The 26,959-nt window shown below is 38.1% G+C and overlaps 1 protein-coding gene across 5 annotated transcripts in view; it reads right to left on the bottom strand.

Annotated features, from left to right (window-relative positions):
* Nucleotides 1-5,892: 5,892 nt before the first annotated feature.
* PIK3R1 (phosphoinositide-3-kinase regulatory subunit 1) overlaps nucleotides 5,893-26,959 on the bottom strand; it is a 56,730-nt gene continuing 35,663 nt past the window's right edge. Inside the window, exons 5-16 of one of the 5 annotated variants that reach the window (XM_009492560.2) lie at nucleotides 25,441-25,572; nucleotides 24,363-24,564; nucleotides 24,084-24,163; nucleotides 13,729-13,831; nucleotides 12,950-13,048; nucleotides 12,646-12,826; nucleotides 12,049-12,174; nucleotides 10,617-10,759; nucleotides 10,173-10,349; nucleotides 10,010-10,078; nucleotides 7,513-7,683; nucleotides 5,893-7,060 (exon numbers count right to left, since the gene is read on the bottom strand). In XM_009492560.2, coding sequence (XP_009490835.1) covers nucleotides 6,871-7,060; nucleotides 7,513-7,683; nucleotides 10,010-10,078; nucleotides 10,173-10,349; nucleotides 10,617-10,759; nucleotides 12,049-12,174; nucleotides 12,646-12,826; nucleotides 12,950-13,048; nucleotides 13,729-13,831; nucleotides 24,084-24,163; nucleotides 24,363-24,564; nucleotides 25,441-25,572 — 1,673 coding nt within the window. In that variant the 3' untranslated portion in view covers nucleotides 5,893-6,870. Of the gene's footprint in view, nucleotides 7,061-7,512; nucleotides 7,684-10,009; nucleotides 10,079-10,172; nucleotides 10,350-10,616; nucleotides 10,760-12,048; nucleotides 12,175-12,645; nucleotides 12,827-12,949; nucleotides 13,049-13,728; nucleotides 13,832-15,220; nucleotides 15,327-17,415; nucleotides 17,660-24,083; nucleotides 24,164-24,362; nucleotides 24,565-25,440; nucleotides 25,573-26,959 lie in introns of those variants that run through there. The other 4 variants (XM_009492562.2, XM_009492561.2, XM_075726000.1 and 1 more) reach the window with 4 other exon arrangements.

Here is a 26,959-nt window from a genome sequence, read left to right as displayed (position 1 = left end):
GTAGGGGTGAGTTTGTCTGCAGATAGCAAAAATAGAATGACATTTTTGCAAACTATTTTTCCAGTCTGCCAAGAGTGATTTCTATACAATGTACGATACAGGCAAGAAATCTGCTGGTCTGTAGATTTCTGCAGTTTATGATCAGCCAGTCATAATTTCTCTCAATAGCTGATGATGGACAATGTGTGATTCATGACCAAGCTAACCTTATTTTTAGATGTTGAGCTCTATGGCTGCAGAAGAGTTTGTGTTGCTCAATGTCGGTTCAGGGAGCAGGAATGAGATAAACTCAGTGTCTGTTTAAAAGAATCAGCTTACTAACAGAAAAACTGCAACAGATACGTTCGTTGGAGATCTAGCCCCACTTTCTCTTAAGTGGGTTAAAAATATAATAGCCTTTAATCTATGTTTCTTATAAGAGCCTCTACAGGCCAGTGACAATATTGTGATTATTAATAATTATTTCAAGCCTGTGCTACCTGAGTGCCTCAGTCAGGCGGTATTACGTGACTACTGTGAGCAAAATGTGGGAAGATTTTGGAATGGAAACCTTGGACAGAATGGGAATAGGAATCTCTTTCTGCTTCCAGAGTAGCTGGCTGTCTTCCCTGGAGGACCTCTCCTGGGGCAAGACAGGGATGGGCACGACATCAAAGAAGTCAGATACCACATTCCAATAATGAGGGAAAGAAAACAATGCTCAGAATTGGTCTTGCCCAATCCCCCTTCATTTCCTCCCTCTTCTTCATTCTCACATTGGTTTTCACAATCAGAAGCAGCCATGAAGCTCGTAAATGACTTCTAGCTACAAAGGCTGACAGGCTGGTTTCATGGAAATCAGTGACAAAACTCTGATTTCGGAAGAAACAGAACTTCATCTGCAGTGTAAAAGGCAGATCACAGCTCATGAATATTGTAATGGTTTTGCAAGAGTATGAGATGGGTAAGAATCAGAGACAGAGGCAACAAAGGGAACCTTGTGCTTGGTGTCTACTACAGGCCGCCTGATCAAGGGGAGCCTACTGACGAAGCCTTCTTCCTCCAGCTTCAGGAGGCTTTGCGCTTGCAGACTCTCCTACTGGGGGACTTCAACCACCCTGACATTTGCTGGAAAAGCAACATGGCGAGCTGTAGGCAATCCAGGAGATTCCTAGAATGCATTGAGGATTACTTCCTAAGCCAGGTAATAGACACCCCTACCCAAGGGGATGTAGTACTGGACCTGATGGTCACCAATGCAAGTGCACTCATCGGTGACATCAAGACTGGAGTCAGCTTGAGCTGCAGTGATCATGCCTTGGTGGAGTTCACACTCCTGAGGGATATGGGAAAAGTGAGGAGTATAGTCAGGACCCTAAATTTTAGGAGAGCAAACTTCCAGCTCTTCAAGGAGTTAGTCAGAAGGACCCCCTGGGAAACAGTCCTCAGGGGCAGGGGAACGGAACAGAGCTGGCAGATCTTTAAGGACACCTTCCATAGAGCACAAGAGCTCTCAGTCCCCAGGTGTAAGAAATCGGGCAAGGAAGGGAAGAGACCAGCATGGCTGAGTTGAGAGAGGTATCCTGGCAGGAGTACAGGGAAGCTGCCCGGTTGTGTAGGGATGGGGTCAGGAAGGCCAAGGCACGGCTGGGGCTGAATTTGGCAAGGGATGTAAAGAATAACAAGAAGGGCTTCTACAGGTATGTCAACCAGAAAAGGAAGGTTAAAGAAAGCATACCCCCCTGATAAAGAATGGTGACCTAGTATCAACAGACGAGGAGAAGGCTGAGGTACTCAACTTTTTTGCCTCATTCTTAATTGGCAACCTCTCTCTTCACCCCTCCTGAGTCGATGGACCAGAAGATGGGGATCAGGGGGGTAAAGCCCCTCCCACTGTAAGGGAAGATCAAGTTTGAGACCACCTGATGAACCTGAACATACACAAGTCTATGGGACCTGATGAGATGCGTCCCAGAGTCTTGAGGCAATTGGCTGATGTAGTTGCCAAGCCACTCTCCATAATATTTGAAAAGTCCTGGCAGTCAGGTGAAGTCCCTGGTGACTGGAAGAAGGGAAACATTGTGCCCATTTTTAAAAAGGGAAGAAAGGAGGACCCTGGGAACTGCTGACCTGTCAGCCTCACCTCTGTGCCTGGGAAGATCATGGAACATGGGGCTCTGAGCAACCTGATCTGGTGGAAGATGTCCCTGCTCACTGCAGGGGGGTTGGGCTAGGTGATCTCTAAAGGTCCCTTCCAACCCAAACCATCTTATGATTCTATCAGCGGAACCGTCATTTTGGCACTGTTTGGCATGAGGCTATTTTGGAGCTACCCAACTACTCCATTCAGTTCAATGCATAGGATGGCTGTGAGTCAGCTGAAAGTATCTGCTCACTAGTTCCCTCTAATAATACAAGTACTTGTGTCTCACTTTCAAAGTAGGCCACATATAGGCAGGAAGAGTTGGCCAAGGATGCTGGTAAATAGACATCTCAGTCCTTACTGAAGCCTCAACAACTGAAATACAGTTTCAAAACAACCTTTATTCTGCTTGAAGACTTATTACAATTTTTAAAGCAACTTAAAACCAAGACACAGCTCCATCAACTCTACAGCTTAAAACTTCAAGGAGGCTTGTTTTCATTGTTGCCTTGTAAAGGCAATTTACAACCCACTTTACCCTCCACCTCCTCAAAGACCATGTTAAACAAAGTAATCTTAATGTTTTAAAGACATTTAACAGAACAGAGCTTTATTTTTAAAAACAAGAATAAAAAAAAAAAAATAGCAGCATCTTGGGCAGCTAATGCAGTCTCATTAGGACAAGTGCAATGTAATGTTACCAACTCCCACAGTCCAGTTTAGTCTTCAACTGCATTAAATACAACATGATTCTCCACAAAATGTTGCCTTTTGGAACCTTGTCCCATGGGAGGCATTGTATTTTGAGCTGCCCATTTCTAACGTGACCCTGAAAAAAAATACTATCAGGATTCACTTTCCCAACTTAATACCATGCATAGCAAAAGCACTGTGTGAAAATCGGCAGAAGTTTTCCCCATTAGAAGCATCTGAATGTTTTCCCAAGCATTATTATTTCATTGCCAATTACAAGACAAAGCCATTTCTTTGCTACAGAACAGTTGACACCAAACAGAAAATTTGAAGATTTGGTTTTACAGATTGCTTGACAAGATTTCTTAGATAACTGAACCATACAGACAAGCTTTTTTTTAAAAAAAAGAAAATATCCAACAACACAGAAACTCAGTTTTCTAACTGTTTTTGGAAACATGCTGAACCCACAAAGGTCTAGTGTGCGTGTGTGTGTGTGTCTTTAAACAGAGTTAATGATATCACTTACTGAATTCAGCAAAATGATCATGTTTGGTGAAAACGCACCTATACTGGGACTATTCATACATAAATACAACAAGTGTGCACGCATATGCACAGATACACATCCCCAAACTTGCAAATTCAAATTTCAACTTAAGGAAATCATAAACCTAATTTTGTTTGTGGGTTTTGGTTCTCTGTGTTATGCCTCATACCTTTCAAAGGCCTTGTGAAAGTGCTGCTGCAGTGCAGCATAACTCAGGGATTTAAAATAAAACAAAACTTCCCCAAACAAAAAAAAATAACAAAACAAATCCCACTCTGGAATCATATTAGATGGAAAAAATAAATGTCAATAGAAATACAGAAAAGCCCAGTGTTTCTTCAGTTATAGCCACATGCTTTTCTTCTGTATATATTAGTCTGAGATCAGATCAAAACTGGAGTGAACAATATGGTACATTAAGGACAAACAACTCTGCAGTGAATAGGGCCTTTGGCAGGATATAACTCTTGTGCATTAAGGAAGGAGGGAAATGCAGAGGCCACACAATATGTAAGTACCAAAGAAAACCCACTCATGCCAATTTGAGGGTGTAAGTCATCCTTGCAAATTGCACAGCCCCAGTGTAGGCAGAACTTCCCCTTAGGAAAGCCCTAAGCACTCATCCTCACAACATAGTGCTTATTTCTCATTGTTGCTTGTGCAAGAAAAGCAAGTGCCAAATTTGCGCACACAGTATTTTTTTTTCTCTGCTACAACCACAGATGAAGAAAAGTTGTACAGCACGACAGGAACAAATGATATCCCATACTGGGCTGGGCATGCTAAGGATATGGCCCACTGACATTGCAGAGGTTTTCTTAATATGAGGAAAATTAGATCCAAATGCCTTAACTATGATAAAATTTCTTGACAAATGCTATGTGAAACATCAATTCAGATTACATATATTTTGCTTATAGAGAAAAAAAATACAGTTTTACTCTTAAAATACTTAACATTCAAAAATTAATATATGTCCAAAGAATATCTTGGATTGCTACAAGCATTAAATTGTTGTATATTGAACTAATCTGTAACTTCAAGCCCAGTAATATAACTGGCATGCTAGAGTAATTGTTGGTGCTTTTCATAGTAAAAACCAGTTATTAGTACACCAAATTTACATGGTCCTACAGGCCTGAAAAGAGTGTGGAATGAGGAACAGAAGGGATGAAGACTAAACTTAATTTCATAAAAAATATTCAGAATAATTTTGTAGGTGGTGACTATCCCGAAACATTAATGTTGGTTGAATTTTGTTTCCTGATATAAATTCTAGTAAGAAAATACATCTATAGGAAATCAAAAACAACCCACCCCCCCCCCCCCCAAAAAAAAGAGCACAAAATCAAAATACAATCAAAAGCCTTTCAGCGTCAGAAATGAAGGAATAATGTAAAAATTAAAAGATGATATAAAAACTACTGGAGACTGGCAAATTTCTTATTTCCAATAGCTTAATAAGCACTGCATACTTCGAATTAAAACATGTGTATCTCTAAAACAGAGATATTATGAAAGAACTCCATGGGTCTTACTCTTTTGATTATGTGTGCAACTCCCTTTAATAGCAATGGGTCTTGTCTTTGCATCTTGGGCAAAGAATAAATTCATATGTTCACTTAGTCAAAACTTTTCCAAGATTTCCCTAAACTTCATTACTTTATCAACTTGCAATGCATGAATTTCTTCAGTGGTCAGGACAATAAATAACCACTGCAAACCACCCACAGTGAATTGTCCCAGAATTCTTATTAAGTTTGCTCTAGTGGGATTCATATATTGTTTCCTTTAACTAAACCATAATTCTGCAAGTCTCTGGTGCCTGAAATTATAGAAGTGTTCACTTTGATACTGCCTCAGCCTACAAACTAGGAAAATAAATCCAAAATGTTAAATATGACAGCCTAATCATATTCAAAACAGACATTTTCCAGTCTTAATTCACTCTATGTTGTATCCAAACGTTCTCAGTAAAGACAGGAGCATTTTTTTTTTTCACAATACTAATACAAAAAACAAACATAGGCAACAGATTAGAGAAACTTCCTTCATATGAAATGAAAATACCTTTACATGCTGACAAAAATTCTGCCACAGTAGGTCAAGAAGTCATTTATTTACTATGAAGATTGGATTCATTCTGAAATCCAAACTATCTATCCCCTTTTTTTTCTGCAATCACTATCAGAGAAGAATACACAATGTTTTGTCTTCCAAATACAAAGACAATCATGATACAAGTCCAAAATGCTTCAAGAAGCAAACATAGCGTGGTACCGTATTCTAAAGATATCTCTGAAACAATATTGTTGGACTCAGTGATATTCTGTAATGTTCATATTTTTTTTTTTTATTGAATAAAGCAGCTTTGAAGCTTATCAGGCACTGCCCAACAAAATATTTAGTCAAAAAAAAAATTACGAACTTTTTAAAACTTTGAGCTAGTAGCTCAATATTCTATACAAAGAAAATTGCAAAATATCATAGTTTTAACTCTGAAGCCAACTCTTGCTGGCTTCCTGTACATTTAAAAAAAAAAACAAAAACCACACCAGCCAACAAAATGAGTAACAAAAAATAATCATCAGGAAAAATATTCTCAGGCAAAAGAAAGAAGAAAGAAGAGAAGGAAACAAGAAAGAAAAACAAGCTTAACCTGTAGATATGCTTGAGAGAAGACTACAGCCTAAAGAAAACTCAGTATTGCATAGCACAGTCTAAGAATTCAGCTTTCAGCAAACAGAAAAGGGAAAAGAGAAGCAGTTTGGTATTGATAGTTTCCGTCAATGATAGTTAGTCATCCAATTCTATGTACATTATTATATACTGTATGCCATTGCAAGTCCTGTTTTCTTCAGTCTTAAATATATTCTTAAAACAGGATTTTTAAACGTCTAAACAAAACACTTCCTGGCACTTTGCTATTACAATTACTCTGAATAACATACTGTAACTGAAGTCCTTTTAAAGTGTCCCTTAGAAATGAAAGTGCCATTCTGCTACATATCATTCACTAGAAACCAAAAAATCCACAATGCTGTGTGTCTGGATCCACTGAGTGCAGCAACATCAAATCCAAGCCAGGTCGTGACCACGGAATTCCAAAAACTGAATGAAAAAGACCTCTTACACCTTGTGTCTGGAGAATCCAATGTTCTAGCTGGTAAAGCTTCAGAAGTGGTCGTAAACAAGCACCATGGTTAAAGGCCTCTATGTCCCTGCAGGGAGGTCAGGTTAGGATTTCTCTCTCTTGTGTTTTTCTTTTCTTAATTAAAAAAAAAAAAGCACTTCAAATTAGAAACATACGTTCACAGCTTAATACTGTGATCTCTCCCACTGCAGTTGTGAAGGAAAGCTCTAGTCCCATCTGAAGACAGACAGCTTTGATACTGCAGCTCAAATTCTTGAGTAAGGCTGAAAGGAGCCTTCTCTCTCCAGAGACCTCAATGTTGTCAGATCTTTTCTTTAGAAAAAAACCAAAAAACCCAGAGTATTAAGATCTTCATCGCCTCTGCTGTGCATATACTGGGTAGGCTAGTGTGACATTGAGAGAGTCATTGTGCTGCACGAGTGATGTGTGTTGATAATGTAGCACCAGTTCTTTGAGTGAGTTGTACAAGTTATATGGCTCTGCAAATCCATACCCAGTAGGTGTTTTGTTTATCACACAGTGCTTTACTTCTCCATCCACCCTAAAGAGGAAAAAAAACAACCAGTTTTTAGTTTGTCAATACATAAAGTTAAGTTAGAAAATAAGGTATTGGCAATAAATCTTAAGATGCTAGACACTACGCAGAATTCCTGACTTCTGTGGTGGATAATGGTAAAAGCCCAGGTTTAACCCAAATTCCCAGATGTTGTATTAGCTTAGGGAGGCAGGAGACAGGCAGGACTTAGCAGCTGCACATAAAGGAGTGCATCCATGCTTTGGTTTCCCTTCTGTGTAAGGCTCATCTGTGGGAGTGGCACAGGTCTGAGTTGTGTAGGAAATGGAGCAGCAATAAGGATGGCCTCAGGACTTGTTGGTCTGCTTCTAAGCCCAAAGGTCCAATGGAGTCCATGCATATGGAAGTGCCTATCTGCCCCTGGCTCAAGGCAGGTGCCTCAAATGTTGGTTACATCATTCACAAATTAGGGTACATACACAACAGAGCAGGCATAGCAGCCCTGTTTGCTGCTCTCTCGAACAAGGAATGTTCCATCTCGCTTTCCCCGCAGCAAATTTTCAGCTTGGCTTCTATTGATATTTCCCACATTCCATGTTCTCTCATCATGATGGGGCAAATCCTCATCATCTTCTACCATAGAGTATTGGCTGTTGAAACAGGACAAAATGTGTTTGTGAAACACATAGCAGAGCAAAATCCATGAATTAAGTAGCTGCAATTTCATATTACTTAAAAAAAATAGTCAGTTTACATCCCAGGTAAAACCAGGGATGTAAACCATGTAATACTGCACCATCTAAACCACTGAATAAAAATAAAATGTAAGTTATGGTTCCTGTTTCTTTTAAAAACACTCATGTAAATCTGAGGAAGGATATAACAGGATGCTGTGTTATCTTTCAGAGTCTGCTGTGAGCAATTCAGTACTTCCACTGTTGCTCACTGTTTTGGTAAATAGCAAGCCCAATGAAATCAATATCCTCTGAGTCAGCTTCATTTCCAAAGATGAGAACACTTGGTCAGCAGTGAAAAATCATGCAACATATCAACCACAGCTGCTGCTTGTGAAAGCTATGAGCAGTTGTACAGGTAGACAGATTAATTATTTATAGGGGAGATGGCTTGGTGGAAAGGGTAGAATAGTAGAGTGATCGTTCTCTCCTTGTAACTAGATTGTGAGAAGAGTATATAATATAGGCCCTTCTCTACCAAACCAGCCACCAACTATAAAGGTGATTCAAAGTTGTGGAGAATGCTCCAAGCTAAAGCCCAGCATGAAAGAAGGTGTGTCTGGTTCAGCTGTGTGGACACCACTTTGATATTCTGCCGTTCCAGAGCTCCCTGCTCCACCAGCAGCCTGTGCTGGTGGGCCCTGCCTCTCCTGCTTAACTTGCAATCTGTGTTTCGCTAACATATTTATTCTCTCTGTAATAGGTTTTTAATCAGTTTTCCTTGGTCTAAGAAAACATGACTTCTCACTCATCCACAGTTCTGTCTTTCTGAAGATTCTCTAAGTAGCCTAAAGAAATCAGCAATCTCACACAGAATTCAATTTTTCAGAAAGCAGAAGGGTTCTTCTGTTTCAGATGACAGGTCCCTTATCCCATCGTACTCCTTTGTCCTGCATGATATTCAAATGCATTCAGCAGTGGCTCTATTTTCAACCAGCACCTAGAGAAAGCGATTCCTGTTTTTCCTGCTGCTCATTATATTCATTTTTTTCTGCATTACAACTTTTTTCTGAAGTCATATTCTGGAAGTTTAATTTTTCAGCAGAAACCTAGCCACTTACCAGACTCACTGGCAAGGGGAGTCACAGACTGAGAGAAAAGTGTTTAAATAGTTTCACTTACTATTTTGATGCTACATTAAAACTATGGCCTGGCACTGTGCTTTGTCTACTGTTTAAGTGATGGGAATACTACTGGAAAGACATGCCTACATATTCTCCATCATACCATCTCTGAGCTGTGCTAAGACTGAGCGAACAACATGGCTTTAAAACGTGTATGCCATTTTTATCCCCTGCTTCTACCAGTGCAGCCACAGCAGAGATGCACAATTTTCAGGATAACAGTAGGAGACTCAATACAGTAAGCCAAATTAAAATAGATGTGGACAAGGCTAGCATGTAAATCCATAAAACAGTCATTGTCAGTCTGCTGTTTTGCTGTATGTTCAGCCAGGCAGTGTAAAAGGCATTCACAGGAAACTACATAGGCAGAAAATTTTGATATGAATATGAATATTACTCAAGACAACTTTGTTTTTCTATTTGCTCATTCTTCACTGTTACTACACTTTTGATATTATTTAGTGGCTTGTTTTTCTTCAAATTTCACACCACCCAGGTGCTTTTTGCTTTTTTCCCAGGATGAAGTGAAACATATTAATTAGCCAAGCCCCTGTCAGAACCTACAGCAAACTGAATTGCTGAAATGACAGAACACTATCCTGCCATTTCCCAGAAAAATTAACCAGACCACAAAACCAGAGGAGGACCACTCTTCAGCATATACAATTTTATCACCTCCAATAGCAATGTGATATACTGATCTGGGTACCACTGTACTAGATAGCACCACAGTACCAACACTTGAAATTTGGAAAGAGCCTGCCCATGCCTAAGAGACCTTCTGAACAATTTATCCATTCATATGGGATCTCTGTAAGATGCTAACACCTTATGATCTTTATTTTGCTGGTAAGAATAAAGACATAGGTTAAATTCCAGTGCTTTGCTATAGTAACTTGATTATATGCACTTCCCTGAATAACGGAGAGTAGGGGGTGACACAGAGTCCCTTCTATTACTTGCATAATGGAGGCTGCCATGTATTAACGGTGTGCATTGTTATCGGAGACCGAGGCTTGAGATTTCCTCTCTGTGGTCCAGTAATTAAATATGATTTATCTCACTTTTGCATAAGATGATTTGAAATACCAGAAATACTTAAATCTTTTAATACTCACTCTTCTGTATTTTCATTTCCAAGCCATTCATTTAGCTTCTTTTGCCGAACACCTTTTTGAGTCAGCCACCTGGACAATTGCAAATAAGATTAATTGTTAGTCACAGAAATTGGATACCAATAAAAAAAAATTAAAAATTTTGTTAATTCATAATGATACTCACATCAAGTACTGATCTCTTGTCTTCCTCAGCTGTATGAGGTCTGGCTTAATGCTGTTCATACGCTTGTCTATCTCTCTATATTCAGCTGCTTGCTTCTTTAAATCCTCTTCTAATCTACGCCTGCTGTCCACAATTTCACTTATTCGAGACTTCAGTTTTTCATAGTTGTGCATGATTCTGAGTGGAATAATGTGGTAGGTTACACTCTGATGACGTCTTATTCATAACTGCTATTTAGCAGTGTAGACACTTAAGAGAACAGATTATTTCTCTAGATGTAGCTATACATTTTGCAAGTTGACATCTACCCCATTTGAGGCTTGCTTTGCTTACAACTGAACAACTTTACACTTGCCATCTTGCTTTAGTTTTAGGCAGATCTATACTTGGCACTGTTTCGTTCTTCAAAATCATACAATTTGAAATGCAAATACAAATACTGACCTTTGTATTTCTTTTTCATTTCCTTCTCGCTTAAATTTTTCAATGTATTCCTTACTGTATCTTTCTTGCGTCTGGCACTGCTCTTCAAATATTTTTATTGTTTCATTAAATGCTTCAATAGCTGTTCTTTTCATTTGAATTTCCTGAAAATAAAATAATTGTTATTACAGTTGTTATCAGACAGAGGGGATGATTTATTGGCTTGTATCACAGAAACACTTCAGTATATTGTAACAGAAGACTTCAATATCCCTTTACCAGAATGCATTCTGTCTGCAGAGCCTTATAAAACAGAGGGAACAGGCCTGTGCAAAAGGCTACCATGATGAGGTTTTCCAAGAAAGAAAAACTGCTAGACAAAGAGCTAGCTACAATCCTTATTTTGTATAAATAAGTTTTATTTGTGATGATTAGAGCCTTATGGCAATGCACTTTGCCCTTCATATCAACTAATGTCCTTAGAGGCACATCTGGCTTTCTGAAACAAAAGTGTAAGATACTGGCCTGCACAGGTCTCAAGAGGTCATCTAGTCCATCCTCCTACCCCTACATAGCTAGTCAGTAGCTAAGTCTTTTAAGTCATTAGTTCAAGTTGCCTGCACTTCTCCACCTTTCGTCAATTATTTTTAGGTGTATTTCCTGCACATTTTAAGAATCACAGAATCATAGAATAGTTTAGGTTGGAAAAGACCTTTAAGATCATCAAGTCCAACCATTAGCCTAACACTACCAAGTCCACCACTAAACCAATTAAGGGTAGAGTAATAATTAATTTCATGTTTCCTGGCTTGGTGGCTGGATTATTTTTTAATGGAAGTAAAACTAGGAATCACTAAGGTTGAAAAGGACCTCTAAGATCATCAGTTCAACCGTCAACCCAACACCACCATACCTACTAAACCATGTCCCAAGAAGCAGTCTTGATTCTGGGTCTGTAAAACAGCACTAATTCACTGGCACTTCAAGACTTGGCTAGTAATTGATTAAGTTGAAAGAAGGATAGAGGCAGCTTTTCATTCCGGCACTACACGTCATCTCTCTGCCCTGCACTGATGAAAACAGACCCTTCAAAAACTTGTAATAAAATACAACGCTTCCCTGCAAATGTGTCTTGAAAACTGTAACTCAGCTTAATGAGGTCAGTATGCAGAAGTGTTGGTAAATCAAGATAGTTCTGTGCTTACTGTGGATGCAGGTGTCAGACTTGGGCACAGGGTGGGTTAGGTTACTGGTGGTGACTGTTTAAACGTGAGTAAGCGATTCTGCTATACCAAGCAAGCACATCAGGTATGTTTCCCCTTTTCGGCAATGGTAGTGGTGGCAGAAGGGAGGGAGAGGAGGATGGAGGAAGATGGCAGTATGCTTTTACAGTAATACTCTTCTAAATCTACAGGTGTCTTCCATTCTCCCTTTGGTTTTAAATTTAGCTCACCTGAGATGTTCTTGTGTAGTCTTCGTAGAGTCTGTCATATTCTCGGCTTTTTTCTTGGAACTGGGTATTATATTCATGTAATTTCTTTCCCACTGCTTCAATGCTATCCTCTTTTACAACTTGATCCTGGAATGATGAGCAGAAGGAAAGATACTCCGTAAAGAAACAGTTATATTAGACAGATTTTCAGGCTAAAATTGCTTAAAAATGCCTGGATAGTTACATGGTAAACGTGACTCCTCTTTCATCAATATGGAGATATAATATATACTATATGCACAATATGCAAATGAGAAATTAATGACAAAAAGCAATTTTGCATTGCAAGTGTTCAGCTTTATACTGAAAAAGATATATTTCATCATTAATAAGTGGGATATTTATTAACAAGTTTATTTCTTAATAATGTATCTGCAGTATTTAAATTTAATTATTTATATGCAAACTGTGCTGGTTTTAAACAAAAATATCTATTTTTATACCTACTTTATTTTTTCAAATATTAACAGAGCTGAAGTTCTTTATGATAAATGACTCCCCACTCCGCAGTAATTTCTCTGTATTCAAGTGAAATGCAAAGAAAATAGACCAAATTACCTGCTGGTACTTGGATACTGGATACAGTAATTTTACATCCAGTTTAGGATTATACTGGGCTAGAGATTCATTCCGGTAGTGGTTTATTAGCTCGACCACAGAGTTGAAAGTTAATGGGTCAGAAAAGCCGTATTTTCCATCTCGATGAAATATTTTGATTAATTTGTTATTTCCTCCTTTCCTGCAAATAGTTTGTTGAAAAGTTAAGCATACTTCAAGTACTATTTCCTAAAGAACGCTGTTTTTTAAATGCAGTATTGCATTTTACGGTCAAGTATTACAGACCTAGCATAACTAATCTTACCTTAGCGTAAGTGTGTAGTCCCCATGCATTTTGGTTGAAGCATCTCGTACCAAAAAGGTACCATCAGCAGTGTCTCGAAGCTTCTCATTTACTTCTTCTCTAAAATGAAAGCAAAAGTAACCAATCATTTCAGCTACTTGTCACTCATTTATCCTCTCACTGTGCTCTAAAGTCTTTTTTTAAAATAAATGGCTTTTATAAGCCTTCTTGATCTCTGTATTAATAAATACAGTTATTTAATAGCTTATTTAACATTGCTGGAGAACAACTGTGATATAAAAATGGTATATCCTATGTCCTCTCACTGCTGGACAAAATTATATTAATGCAAAGGTCTTTCTGCTTGTTCATACAAGCCTGCACAATTGGAGCAGCCAGTGCTGGTCTAATGTATCTATATATAGTACAGTTAAAAATGTTGCTAGTATATGGCACTTGTTAGTCTGGCTTGTTAACTATTGTGCCTACAGTTGAGGTTCTGGATGAAAGACAAGAAGAGAATACTTATTCCTTGGTGTTGTCCTTTCATGCTAGCATTTCATATAGCTGTCTAAATGTAACAGAACAATCATTTCACATGCTACATTCTAACTGATTGCCAGTAACTTTTTAGTCATGTTTGGAATAATATAACCATAATATGTTTGTATTTGAAAATATCCTAAAACTGGCTCTTAGACCTGTAATTTTCTTATACTTAAGCATAATACATACACACAGAATAGCATAGCAAGAACATAAAGCCAAACGTAAGAAATACATGTCTTGAGCTGATTTACCTTGAGATATCTCCCCAGTACCATTCAGCATCTTGTAATGACATGTTGTTATTCATGCCGTTGTTAGTTACAGTATTAGGTTTCGGTGGCTTAGGAGGCAGTGCTGCAGATGAAAGGGGAAAAAAAAAGAGTTGATTATAACTCATTGAAAACCTGACCATATATTCCTTGAAATTACACAATATTACATGAATGAGAAAAAAAAAAATAGTTACAAACCAGAATTTTCCATCACTAACAGTTTTTGAAAGGCAGTAGAGGAGTCAAGATATTTTACTGAACACAACATAATTCAACAAGAAAGACGTACTGTTTCAAAAAAGTATGTTACTCTTGCAATAATATATTTCAAGCAAAATATAACACCACTTTCATCTCCTCCCCCTGTGAAGAAAGCATTTGAGAAAAAAAAAATTCTGAAGTTTGCTTTTACCTTCATCAACTATCTTCAGGTGAATATAAATCATAAAACAGGTAAAATTTCTTTTTTTTTCCTCCTATGTAATGATCTTAGAGGAATGTTGCTGCTTCCTTACCTAGAAGCTAAGTAATAAAAGGTGCAAACCCACAGCAATACTGTATATTTTAAGAAGAACTGGGGTTTTGTGATCCTCAGCATTCTGTGCAATGATTTGCCAAAAAAACACTTTAAGAAACCCATCTGTGACCCAAATATCCCTTGTGCTAATCTTAGTATTCTACACAATAAGTTGTGTTCCAAATGCCAGCACTGATTAAAAACCACATCCCCCTTTTCTCAATGTCAAAGCTGCATACGTAAAACAGTGGGTGCCAGAGAAGATACTGCAGCACTCCTGACTTAGTAGCAAACGGGACTACATTGGAATCAGGATTAAAAATCAACCCAGCTCTTTTAGTTCTCCAGTAAGTACATCATTCTTTACGAACGTCCCCGCCTTACACATATATTGTGAGTGGCTACAAAAGACAATGTTTTTAAAGTTGCAGTGAATATCAAGATAGCATAATATTTTTATGATATGAAAAAGTGATGCAATATCAGGTATTCAATTAATATTGCTAGATTATAAAATCTGTTTTTCCTCAAACAGTCCAAACCAATGATTTGTAATCACTGTTTCAGAAAATAAAAGTGTTATGACAGCATCTCCTTTTAGTCACAGTGTGGAACAGAGATAGCAAAAATAATAACAAAATAAATACAATTTTTTTACGATATAATAGCAGAACTAGAACTACATCTGACAGACTAAAATCAAAACAGAAACAGGTCAATTCAGTAAAAATTCAATTTAGTAAGCAGACAGGTATTTCTACAGGTTATGATTCTAATTACTATAACCATGCACAAAACCACAATTTAATTCTAATTCATGAAAAAAAGGAAAAAGAAAAACTATTTGTATCAATGACAAAGTAAAGAAATCCTACATATCCACTAAGAATTTTTCAGCAGCTATTGTAAAGACCAACATGAATTAAGTCTTCCATAATAAGACTGCAGTTTTACCTGGTGGATCCATTTCTATGTAAAACATCAAGTCTGTGCCACAATTTATATCTGTCTTAGGATATTCTATATCCAGTTCTTCCATATTCCAAACAGTATTGTACATTTGTGTGAGTTTCACTGAGTAAGCTCAGATACAAGAAAAGAGTCAGGCTGTCTTTGTAATGGTGTCTTGGAATTCATTTTAAAACCTATAAGGGGCTGCACTGTAACCTATTACATCATAATCCTCAGCCAATCATGTCAAAATAATGTCACCAGACCACTCCTGTTTCATCATTTTGTTCTACATTAATCTTAAAACAATTTCAGTTTTGGAAAGAATCTACATTTAGCAGAACTGCAATATAAACCTGGTATTACAAACAAAAGGAGCAAGTGGGCTCTCCTCGCCTGCCTTCCTGGCTCGTTTTCCTGACTTTGCAGCATGGTACAGTCCAATCCTGGCAGGATGACAAAAGGCTGATATGCTGCAGCACGTAGCTCTTACACACACGCGCACATGACACATGCACACACACACAGGGCAGCTCCCTTTAGAAGTAAGTCGGTCACATCTCAGTTGCATTCTCCTGCTTGGATGCCTGAAGTTTACCATTCAAAAAGCTTTAAAAGGCTTCTGGACCTACTGTACATATTAAAGGTGCAGAAGGGAAAAGAGCATGACTCTGTGTGTGTGTGTGTATCCATTACACACCAATTTTACACATACACACACAGAGAGGCACATATATCTCTGCATAACGAAATACAGATTATATTTTTAAACTCTGCAGATTTCTGTTATTTTAATGGACACACAGGTCTGATATACTTGATATTATCATATAAAATGTGTTTACTGCAGAGATGTCTTCCCCCCTTAGAATTTTGTAATAAAATACAATTCCAATTGATCTAGATTAGCTCATTTTCAAGTCCAAAAACCAAGTATTACAATCTCACATGCAGTAGACTTGCCATGGAAGAAAGTCAAAACTGAGCAAGATCTTGAAACGTGATTTTGCTGAACATAAAAAGCCAGTCTGTCAGGATACAACAAGATTTAGTCTGCCTTTTCACACTGTTTCTCTACTCTGTTCTCATTGAGATATTTATCAAGTTAATTGTTTTTAAAAGCATGAGTCCCTTGTCAGTGTCTCCCTCCTCACTTGACTTTATGTCATCAGTATCCTCCTACCATTTAGAAATATTCCTTCTTACCGACCCCCTCCCTAACTGCTGAATGTAACTCTCTTTCAGACCTCTTGGAAGAAACATGCACAGAATAGACTACTAATTCCAGAGCAGAATGCTATGTAAAGCAATGTGAATGCTTTATACTCACTATAATCTATGGGGGCAGAAAACCAGATACCAAAAATAACCACAACAAAGAGTAGCTGTAGCAACTATCTGTGCCTACATCATAAGAAATCCTGGTGTGGCTGAAATGTGCTCTATCTCACAAATACTCATTAAAAAAATTAAGACAATTTATATCCTTCCCAAATATTTCACATATATCTACCCCCTCTCTGTGCCCCTCAGCAACTTACTCCTTTTAGACAAGCATTAACACACAAGAACATGTCTGGAGTACCAACAGCTACAAAAAAATGCATGCTAGTTTGCTTTATAGGTTAACAAGCCTAAATTCATTCTGAAGTAGACTCTCTCCTCCCTGTTTAGGTAGACGTGCTCCCAAGATTCCTTCCATTTCCAAAATGAAACAGGATACTTAAAATCATCCCAGACACAAGTCCAAACACTGAACTTGGAGGTTTAGCCCACCTGCTACCCAAACAGTTCAGTTGCCAAAGTAATTATTTAAATTAGGTTATGAAGAATTCCTACAAGACTACATTGCTGCATTTAGGTCTCATGTGGGATCAGTAAGATTTTTTCATTCTGTTGAATAAAGGCTTTCAGGACAAATTACTTCTCCAGGGTTTCACTGGTGGCCAAATTCTGGACTGCCCACACTTGTATAATCAGGTTAGCGCTCAGCTTAGTCTAGCCTAGCTTGGAGGCAAGAAAAGACAGGAGGCAGATAGGTGATTCCCCATTCCCTGTATAACCTAGAGAGGTGCTGAGGTACTTGACTTTCAGTCATGTATCATGAGATCATGAAAGCTCTACCTGGTAAGCAGTTATAGTTAAATACTTCCATGAGGTGATGAAGAAAACACACAGAGAAATTCAAAATCACTTACTTTGTAAGTTATGCATCGCAAATGCTCACCCTTGCAACACAGCCTGAAAATACAATCCAATAACCTGAAAAATTAATTTATTTCCTCTTATAAAAATCTTGCTCAAAAAACCCTCCAAAACCTCCTGTTACTAGGAAGCTTCTCTGAAGCAATGAAGAAAAAAAAAATCTGAAAGAGATTGCTCTGCTTTCCAACCAGTGTTCCATAAAAATCCCTAAAAAAGCTGTAACATGCAGTGAGAAAATCCAAGCCTTCTCTCTCTTCTTAACTGCTTAAAGCTCTGTGCTGTGCAGAAGGTATCCACTTACTCTGGTTCATCATTAAAAAGTGAACCTGACTTTAGTACTGTAAAAAAAAAAAAAAAGAAACCACCACCCTCAGTAGCTTGCACGTCTCTCAGATAAAGATCTCAGTTTCATGATTAACTTGGGCAGGTTCAAATATTTGCTGAGCCAGGGATTTCAGGTGGGGGAGGGGGAGACAGATTCAAAGTAAAAGTTGTCATCAGCTAACAAGTGGCCAATGCAGGGCTAACTTTCTGATTTTAGCTAAGTAAATGAGAAGACCATTGTAAGAGGCCTTAAAATAGTCTCTGTCACTGGCTGCTGAGTGCAGTATTAAAGTTGAGAAAGTACCATGAACAGCCAAATACAGGAAGTGGCTAACTAACTTGCTGCGGGAAAAAATCATAATCAAAATCTTCTTTGAAAAGAGCTGTATCTCTCAGAGCAGCCCTGTGCAAGCAAAATAGCCTGCTTGCAAGCACAGCATCACCTCCTACACACTCTGGATCACAAATACAGGTGCTGCCTGAAGACCCTTAGCATGACGCTGTGAGGCATTTTATCCATTTCCTATAAACTGAAAATAGTAGAAAAAACCACCTGTCTGTATCCATGGTTTCTCCAGTACATCAGGATTATTCATTTCTTGGGCAGGCAGGCGGGAAAAGGGACTGTACAGAGAGGGAGCAGTTTAGGTGAAATATATTTTCCTTGCCTTAGTGTTTGGTAGAGATCAGACTTGCTAAAAGAACAGAGCAGCAACTGAAGAGCTTGGTCCCCTTTGCCTACAGAGATTAACTTCTTTGTCAGTTATTCTTTAACAAGGAAATAAATGCAAAGTGAGAGGAGAAGCAGATCACAAGATTTAATTCACAGAAAGAAGAGAAGGGGATTAATGTTCTTCTCCCACTTGTTAGAAACAGTAAGAACTTCAGTAGCTGAGTTCCTTGAGATCAGCCTGTGCTCCTTATGGCATTAAAATGGCACTGAAAAGGTTTCACCTCCTGAACACTCCACCTACCAAAGTCCTCCTATGCTACAAAATACTAAACCCACTTGTACCTTGTAAGAAAAACCCAAATATCTGCAGTACATTTTTTATGGTTTTTTTTCAGTTGATTGATTAGCTTCACCTACAACAATCCCTTGTTTTTCTAGTTTTAGCCTTTGCCTACTTGAACAATTGTCAGTTCTATATATAAGTTAAAGCCACACAGTCATAAAGGTACAGCCTGCTTCAAATGGAGATGGTAACGTGTTTCTGAACTATTCCAACTTCTGCCAGTAACTGATATGCCTCCTATTTACTGTTAAAATTACAGAAGGGGTTGATAACACTTCTTGGTTTATAGGGCCACAATACAGAAGCATATTCTCAAAGGAGAAAAGGCAACCCAAACCTAGTTCACTGAATTGTTTATCATTTTAAAAAGCACAGGTACCCACACAGAGATAAAAGATAAGGCTTTGTTCCTAAGTCCAACTTTTTTTTTTGTTTGATTCCAGTGCCTTGTGCAAAAATGAGTTCCTGATCATCCTGCAGAAGGGAGTCAAGTGACAAAAAAAGATACTGGCATGCACACACCTGCATTTTCACACAATTGCCTTATCTTAACTTTTACTTAAATTTAGATTTCAAAACCTTGAGTGGTGCCCATTGAATCTATAGATTTGTATTTGCAGAAAGTCAGCAGCCTACTATTTTTTGCAGTTATACTCACAGTGTTCTTCTATCTAGAAAGCATTTTTTTTTCTAAAAAATTATGTATGAAGCAGGAAGAGAACTGATAAGGTTGCATGTGTTACACACACTTACATACAAATACATACACATGCATAAATAAATCCATAAAAAATTCTAATGATGTCGTTTCAGTTTTACCAAACACTGTCAAAACCTAAACCAAGAATACAGCATTCCTAGGTATGGTGATTAACAAAGCATTTTGTTCTCTGTTAAATCAGGTATAAAGCCTGATTTTTATTAGCTTAGAAGGGGAGCCCTCTGCCGGGTGAGGCACAGATGTGCAATATCCCTCCCGTGCGATACCAGCTCTCCCCGGGACAGACTGCCTTCTGCATGCTCCAAACCATGCTCGGCGCTGCCGACAGTCCAGCCAAGCCTGTGACATGATGCAGAAAAGTCCTGACAAGGGACAGTGTTCCTACATATTTGTTTGTGTCCCCAAGACACTACCGGCAGGACTGCGGGCTGAGCCTGAGCACCGCAGCAGTCCAGGGGAGCTTTGTGTCTGATTCCAGGAGGAATGCTACCACGCTTGCTAATATTTTGCGCAGCTAAAAGCGAAGTGTCTGCATCTTGGTGATACTGCCAGGACTCTCACCCCATCACCTGCAAGTGAGCAGTTAGGTGTAAGGCAGTCTCATTACCTCACTCATTCTTAGTTATGACCCTGTGAGTAGTAAAACCTACCTCTTCATGCTTAAAACTGCAATATTTCACAGCTCGAGCCGTTATTTACAGTGTTAATTACAAGCCTGGGAAACAGGAATGAACTGGGATAGACAGTCTAGACAAAGCAGGTCAGCTTAAGTTAGTGCACAGGCCATTGGAGGCTTCAATTCATCCGTACAGGATGTCAGCTCCTTCCCACTGCCGCAGTAGCTCTTCCTCTGCCCCTTACCAGCCCCTCCATCTTCAATGCCACCAGCTCCCCACACCCCCTTGCTCTCCTGCCACGTCCCCCTTCCTCTTTGCTTTCCTGTGATAAGACACACCTTCATCTCACACACCCAAAGCCACTCTGTGGTCCTTAACACCCCCTGAGCCCAAGAGGACCCCACGTCCCTGAGTATCCCCTAAAACCCGCTCCCAACTCGCCCATCACCCCACCTTTCTCTGTACAACCTGCCTTCCCAGCTATCAGCTCCAAACCAACTGCACCCTCCCGAGCACCCGCTGGGCCCCATGGATGGCTCTGGGACCTGCATCCAGGGCAGGCCTCCTCCAGACGGAAAAGCCAGGAGCCTTTTATGATCCTTGAAAATGAACTGAAAAAAAAATCCAATCTTCTACACCTACAAATATAGCTTATTTTTCAATATTTACCTCTAAAAGCACACGCACCTTCACACCTCTTTGTGACGTGTGAGATTCTGTGAGACATAGGCAGCACTGTTAGCTATTATCTGTAAGATAATTTCTTCTAATACGACTGTTTTGAATAGCACATTTAGAGACATGCACTTTGTTTCTGACTGTGAAATCAGAATTAGTCTTTAAATTACAGCTTGTGTGGCTGTTCATCAGGTTCGGGTGTTAAAACAGGACGCTAAATCACCTAGCCTGCCCACTAACACCATCTTTTGACTCTCCTACTGATAAACTTGAAGAATGAGACAGGAATCAGAAAATGGATCTGGTTACCAATTATTCAAAACACAACCATTTCTCCAATCTTACTTCTCCTGCAACATTACTTTGTCTTCACCTACTACACACATAGGCACAACAGGTATTTTAACTTTAGTACTTTAACTTTTGTGGAGGGCTAAGCACTATTCTAACTCACAAACTAAAATGCATAGTTTGCTGTTGCACACTGACAAGAGTGAAAAAAAAAAAAATCAGTCCTGAGTTGTTCTGTGATAAAAAAATCAAACAACGGCCTAGGAGTAACTACCGTTTTTGTGTTACGGTGTGCAAAGCATCACTCTAGCTATAAGATGTCCAGTGAAAGACGCCCAATTTAAGATACTAATTTTAAGATATATTAAAATATAAGTTCCAATTGCATACTTTCTATTGCTTTGATGCAAGAAGGATAATTAGTGGATGGTGCAATAAGAAAAAAACCCCACAGTTGTGCAAAGATCTCCCTATTCGTATCAGTTATGTCCAACACTGTATTTAATGTATCTATGTACTGTGTAAGATACCACTAAAATTTCATGCACAGCTCATTTTAGACAGAACGTTTTCATCTAGGCTTGAGAATAACAGAAAGAATAAAGAAAGGAGGAAGCTATCACTCCAGCCTGTGAAAAAGAGAAGAAACCTGGCAGCATTGGCTTTCCTGTTATGGCTTAGTTGTTATTACTTTATTTTCCACAAGTAAGATTCTTTCTTCTTAAAACCTCTTAACTTCCACACTTTTAAAATTCTATTATAGATTGTTATTCTCAGAACACTTACATGACAAATAAGTTATCTTTTCTAGCAATCTTCCTTTTATTACAAAGTCTTTAAACATTTTTTATGGAAACTCAAGCCACTATAAGCAATAATCGTGAAGATGATAATTCTGAAAAATACATCTTAGAGTCTTCTATGAGAACTATAAAAACAGAGCACTTCAGATGATCAGGTCACTGAACGATTTTGGTGTGGAAAATGTGTGTCCTAACCCTGTAAACATGTAACTATCCAACATTCTATTAAGACTCACTTTTTGAAAATTATTCAACCGCTTTACAGGCCTAAGAGCAGAGACTAGCTAACCACAGACTACAAAGCTTGAAAAACTGTATCCAAGATTTTTTTCAGCATATTAATAGATGTGCAAATAGTCTACTAAAAAACGTTCCACTGCCCAGGATGGACTTTGAAATGAACAGGGAAGGAGTTCCATTTTTGTAACAGATCATATGAAAAATCCCAGGAGGACCCTCAAAATAAACTATTGCACTACAAAATCTTAATTAATGCAGAAGCAATATTAAAAACAACCAGATGTTAGTTAGATTATAATCATTAGTGTAGTGTCAAACCCTATAAATCTGATGGATACACCCACATTTCTTCAAGCGCCCTAATGATACTCTCAAGATGACTAGACTCCTTGTCCTCATTAGTAGTTCTAACATCAACACATTTTTATACTTTCCTCATGTGAAGCGACTCAGGATGATATGCAACCAAGTGATCTCTTAAGTGCAACTTAAGAAACCCTCACTTCGAAACTTAAGAAACTCTCACTGTTGACCCTACCTTTGTGACCTCCCAATCAGTGCCTCTAGCCATATAAATTTACATACTCTAAAACATTTGCATACATAGAATTTAAAAATTGCTATTAGCAAATACTTTAGAATATTAGAGGAATCAATTACGTATTTTGCTTTTTAAGGCTTGTAACAGGTGGCAAAGAGTTTTTTAACAATCACTATTATATCAGAACTGCTGATTCTTAGTAAAATGGGACAAATACCCATTAAAAGTTTGGACTGTGCTGGTTGTTATGAAGCATTAGGAAGAAAAATACACAGTGGTTCTGAAAATGCCTGCTTATCTATTTTGACAAAATTGAACAAAACCAAATGGGTATGAACTAGCTGAAAATAGATACACACTAAATGTTAGGAAAAGGTTCCTAACTAATGGAGCTGCAAGGTTGGAAAAACCTTCCAATCAAAGCAGTATGAAAAAAAATCTTAGCCATTTTAAATTAACCTTCATTAGCTGATGAAGGGGATTATACGATGTGTCTACCTGAAATATGACAAATAAGGCATTTTTCTGCTGCTGTTTTTCTGCTGCTGTGTTCTAGCTCTTAAAATCTTAAGTAGCCCTATAAATCCTACTGCCATGAACTTTACCTTGTACTTTGAATAGGGAAGCAAGAGAGCTACAGCCTGCCCAATGTTCTGTTCACGATCTCCCTATCCTTTTTTTCGGATATTATCTGTTAATAAGCTGTACAAGGAATTACTTTAAGCTAACATGTCAAGTCCCCTTGCATTAATAATTTCCTTTGCACATAGTTAGCAAGTCTGTCTTGCTCCTGCTAAATACGTGATTTTGCACAAATTAGAGGTGTGTTTTACTGTTTGTTGACTAAATTAGATGCTATCTCACAGAATCAATACAAGTATGATCTAACTTTCCTGAACGGGGTTTTAATATTTTCCGTATTGTTTACTGATATTGATAAATAAATCTTTTGAGTTTCTGGATTAAAAAATACACATATGTAAATAAAGAGGGAACTCTTACTTTCTTCTGATGATCTCTATGGGGTATTCTCGTTCTAAGAAAATTTGCTTGGGAGTAGAGTGAGAGTTAAATGAAATCACCAGAATTTACACCCCCCCCCACCACCACTGTATGATATGCATTCTATTGGTTTACAGGTCTTAAAAAATCACAAATTCCTATTCACTGTTTACTGAAAAAGAAATGAAAGTCCTAAGGCTGTATCAACTATAGGTACTAAAATGATTTTAATGAAAAAGACAATTTCTTATAAAAGAAATGTTGCACACCACTACAGGACACATGAACAACTTCTGTTTAGTTCTGTAACTATGCACTTTTGCATTAAGTTTGATTAAAAAACTATGAGCATTTACTGTCCTTAAGTTGAATTTTAATATTTAAGAAAACAATGGTATATAACTTTTTAAATTAATTTTTTCTTTTACCTGGTACAGGCTGTCTCTCATTCCATTCACTTGCAATTAAAACCTCTAGGATTTTTATATGGTGTTCAGTATTATCAGAGCTGCAAGAGATGGATTAGACAGTAAGAACTAGGAAAAATGCAAAAGCTTACATTAGAATTATTTAAAAAACATTGGAAAAATTTACAACAATGCCCTCCACATTAGAAGTAAGGTCAGAGAATGAATTCATTAAACTTACTTTTGTACATGACTAACCCACATTGACAGTACAAATTATAATAAAGATGACCCACATACCTTGCTATCTGGAACTTGAAAACCAGAGGGCTGAAAATTTCAGCCAGGGACCTTGCATCCAAGAGATTTTTGCTGGAGGCTTGACAAACTCTGAGGAAATGTTTGAGTAAATACTGGAGTGTGAGCCAATACTGGGGAGGTATATTTGGAGATCTGATGAGTTTCTTCAGCAACTGAGCATATTCCTCTGAGCTCTGTACTTCTGCAAGCGAACAGATAAAAGGCTCTTGGTATCAGCACAGGAACATTCAACAAGTAAAATGAAACTATATATGACTCCTTTGGAAGCACCAATTTTACAGCAAAAAAATAATAATTCTGTCCTTCATTAGTGCTGTAAGATGACTTCTTTTGAAAACAGTGAAATGCTCAGGGAAGAGTAAAGAACAAGTACTTAAAAGTCAAATGGAAACAGATATGCATTTTGGTAAAAACCACAATGTGTTCAGAGTGTACTGGTAGAAGTCTGTCTTGTGTTTAGCGTCACACATGATTGGGTAATTCTGAGATGCACTAGATAAGTCTCACAGGTGCTGTTCTAACTTTGAAGGTTACCAGTAACAATATCCTGTCCTGAGATATATAACAGAATACTTGGCCCACGTGCTTAAAGCCTGTAAGCTGCACTTGTTTGAAATGACCACTGTAGATGAATCTTACATGCATGTATTTCTCACTTCATAATCTGCAACTCCCAACGTACCATAGAACACCATGACCTCTAACACATTTACTTTGTCAGCACTGATAAAAAGTTAAAAATTAGCTTTCTGCATACAGATAAGTCCTTGATTTTTCCCCCCAGTTTTTCTACAGTCATTCTACTTACTAAAACGAAGACAACTCTGTTATCCCTTATATTTTCCATGTTTACCTAAATAGGTAAGTAAATAATGCATGTTTAGATCTGAATTGAAACAGCTTTCATCAAAATTGGTGAAGGTATGTATGTTTTCTGAGATGCTGCCAGGTTGTGCAGAATCTTCCCGGTTCTGTGGGTGACAGCTGGACCACTGGATATTCATAATCCTAATAAAAACTTTTTTGTTTGACATATGAAATAATGTGATAATCATACCTTGAGCTACAGAAATCATGTCACTGTAAACAGCTGCTGGAATGATGGGATTTGGCAGGTCCAGTAGATACCTCTTGAGAGCATCTGATAAAGTGTGCACATCAAATGCCTCTAAATCCAAAGAAGAGGCATCTAAAGGGAAAGAGCAACATACATTTTAGACACTAGAAACCAGAAAAAATATACAGGCTCATGACATTAGGTCTTTACACTAAGCCAAAGCTGCTAACTTATAATCTGGTTTATGGGGAACAACTTGTAAGAAAGAATGTAAGACACCAAGAAACACCTCTGAGAGGAAGAACATACAGCGCTCAACATGCCCAAGCCTTTGGCATGTGATGAACCAAGTGGCTTCCACAGCTGTGTGTGGCCTTTTGTCATATACAGTGCAAGGCTGGACTCAGAATAACGGTAGTGACTTGCTGCATGTTGGCAATGTTATGGAACATCAGAATATTTTTAACAGGTCTCTGTTTTTCCTGTAAATATTTTGTGTAAGAAGTAAGTATTATTCAAGGGTTTGGGCAAATGCAGCTTCTCTACTGTTGCTACTTCTATTATGACTGGAAGTTTGATTAACAACTTGGGGATCCAGGTCTGTAAATATTTATGTGAGTAAGTCGAAACAAATATACACGTTCATAACTGGGTGCTTGGTGTTTTATGCAGCTGTTAGGATTTATCTTGTAAAACCTGATATCCTTGCAGGATAGTTATGACTTTGGCTAAGGTCTGGGAGTGTCGCATAAAGGACTACTTGTTAGCGTTGGAGCAAGGAATATCAGCAGCAAAAATAAAAACAGGAAAATACAGAAATGCTTTCTTGGTGCAAGCAAGATTAGGGTTTATCTTAAAACATGAAACTCTGGTGCAGTAAAGTCCTAAACGTTTACAACAAAGATCCACATTTGGTACAAGAATTTAGAGGTATTAATGCTGACCAACTTTCTAGGCTAGCCAAGTCCCCTGTAAAATAACTCCTGAATGTATTTGGCCAGTTTAAACTAAGTTCAACAAGGAGGTAGAGGAATCAGGTATGTGATGTATCTACACGTACTATGAAAGAAGACAGTCAAGAGGGCGTAGTGAGGAACTTAGTGCTCCTCCACCTCCTTTCTTTTCCCCAAAGGAAAGCTTGCAGTATGAGCTCAATTCTTACCACACACCAAAGAATTTACATGAGAAAAAAGACACTATGAATGGCTCAGATGATAAAAAACTTGCAGTGTGGGTATGAATTATAAAAGAGCAATTATGTGTCAGAGAATCCAACTACAAATTCATATGAAATAGTTTTCATTCGTTCTGTTGCTCACAGGATGTTTTTCACTTCATAAGCGAAGTTAAATCCTGGTTCTTTCAGTGTTGACCCATTCTCTGAATTATATCCCAAATTATTATAATGAATACATGAGTAAGAATAAACTTGTGGTACTCTGCAACTCTTTGGGTGTAATGTCATAAACAGACCTGAACTCTTCCATCTGCCGAGCTGGCCAGATGCAAGTCAGCTTTG

The sequence above is a fragment of the Pelecanus crispus genome, chromosome Z, assembly GCF_030463565.1.
Source record: "Pelecanus crispus isolate bPelCri1 chromosome Z, bPelCri1.pri, whole genome shotgun sequence".
NCBI lineage: Eukaryota > Metazoa > Chordata > Aves > Pelecaniformes > Pelecanidae > Pelecanus > Pelecanus crispus.
This window is presented reverse-complemented; position numbering and strand designations above follow the sequence as displayed.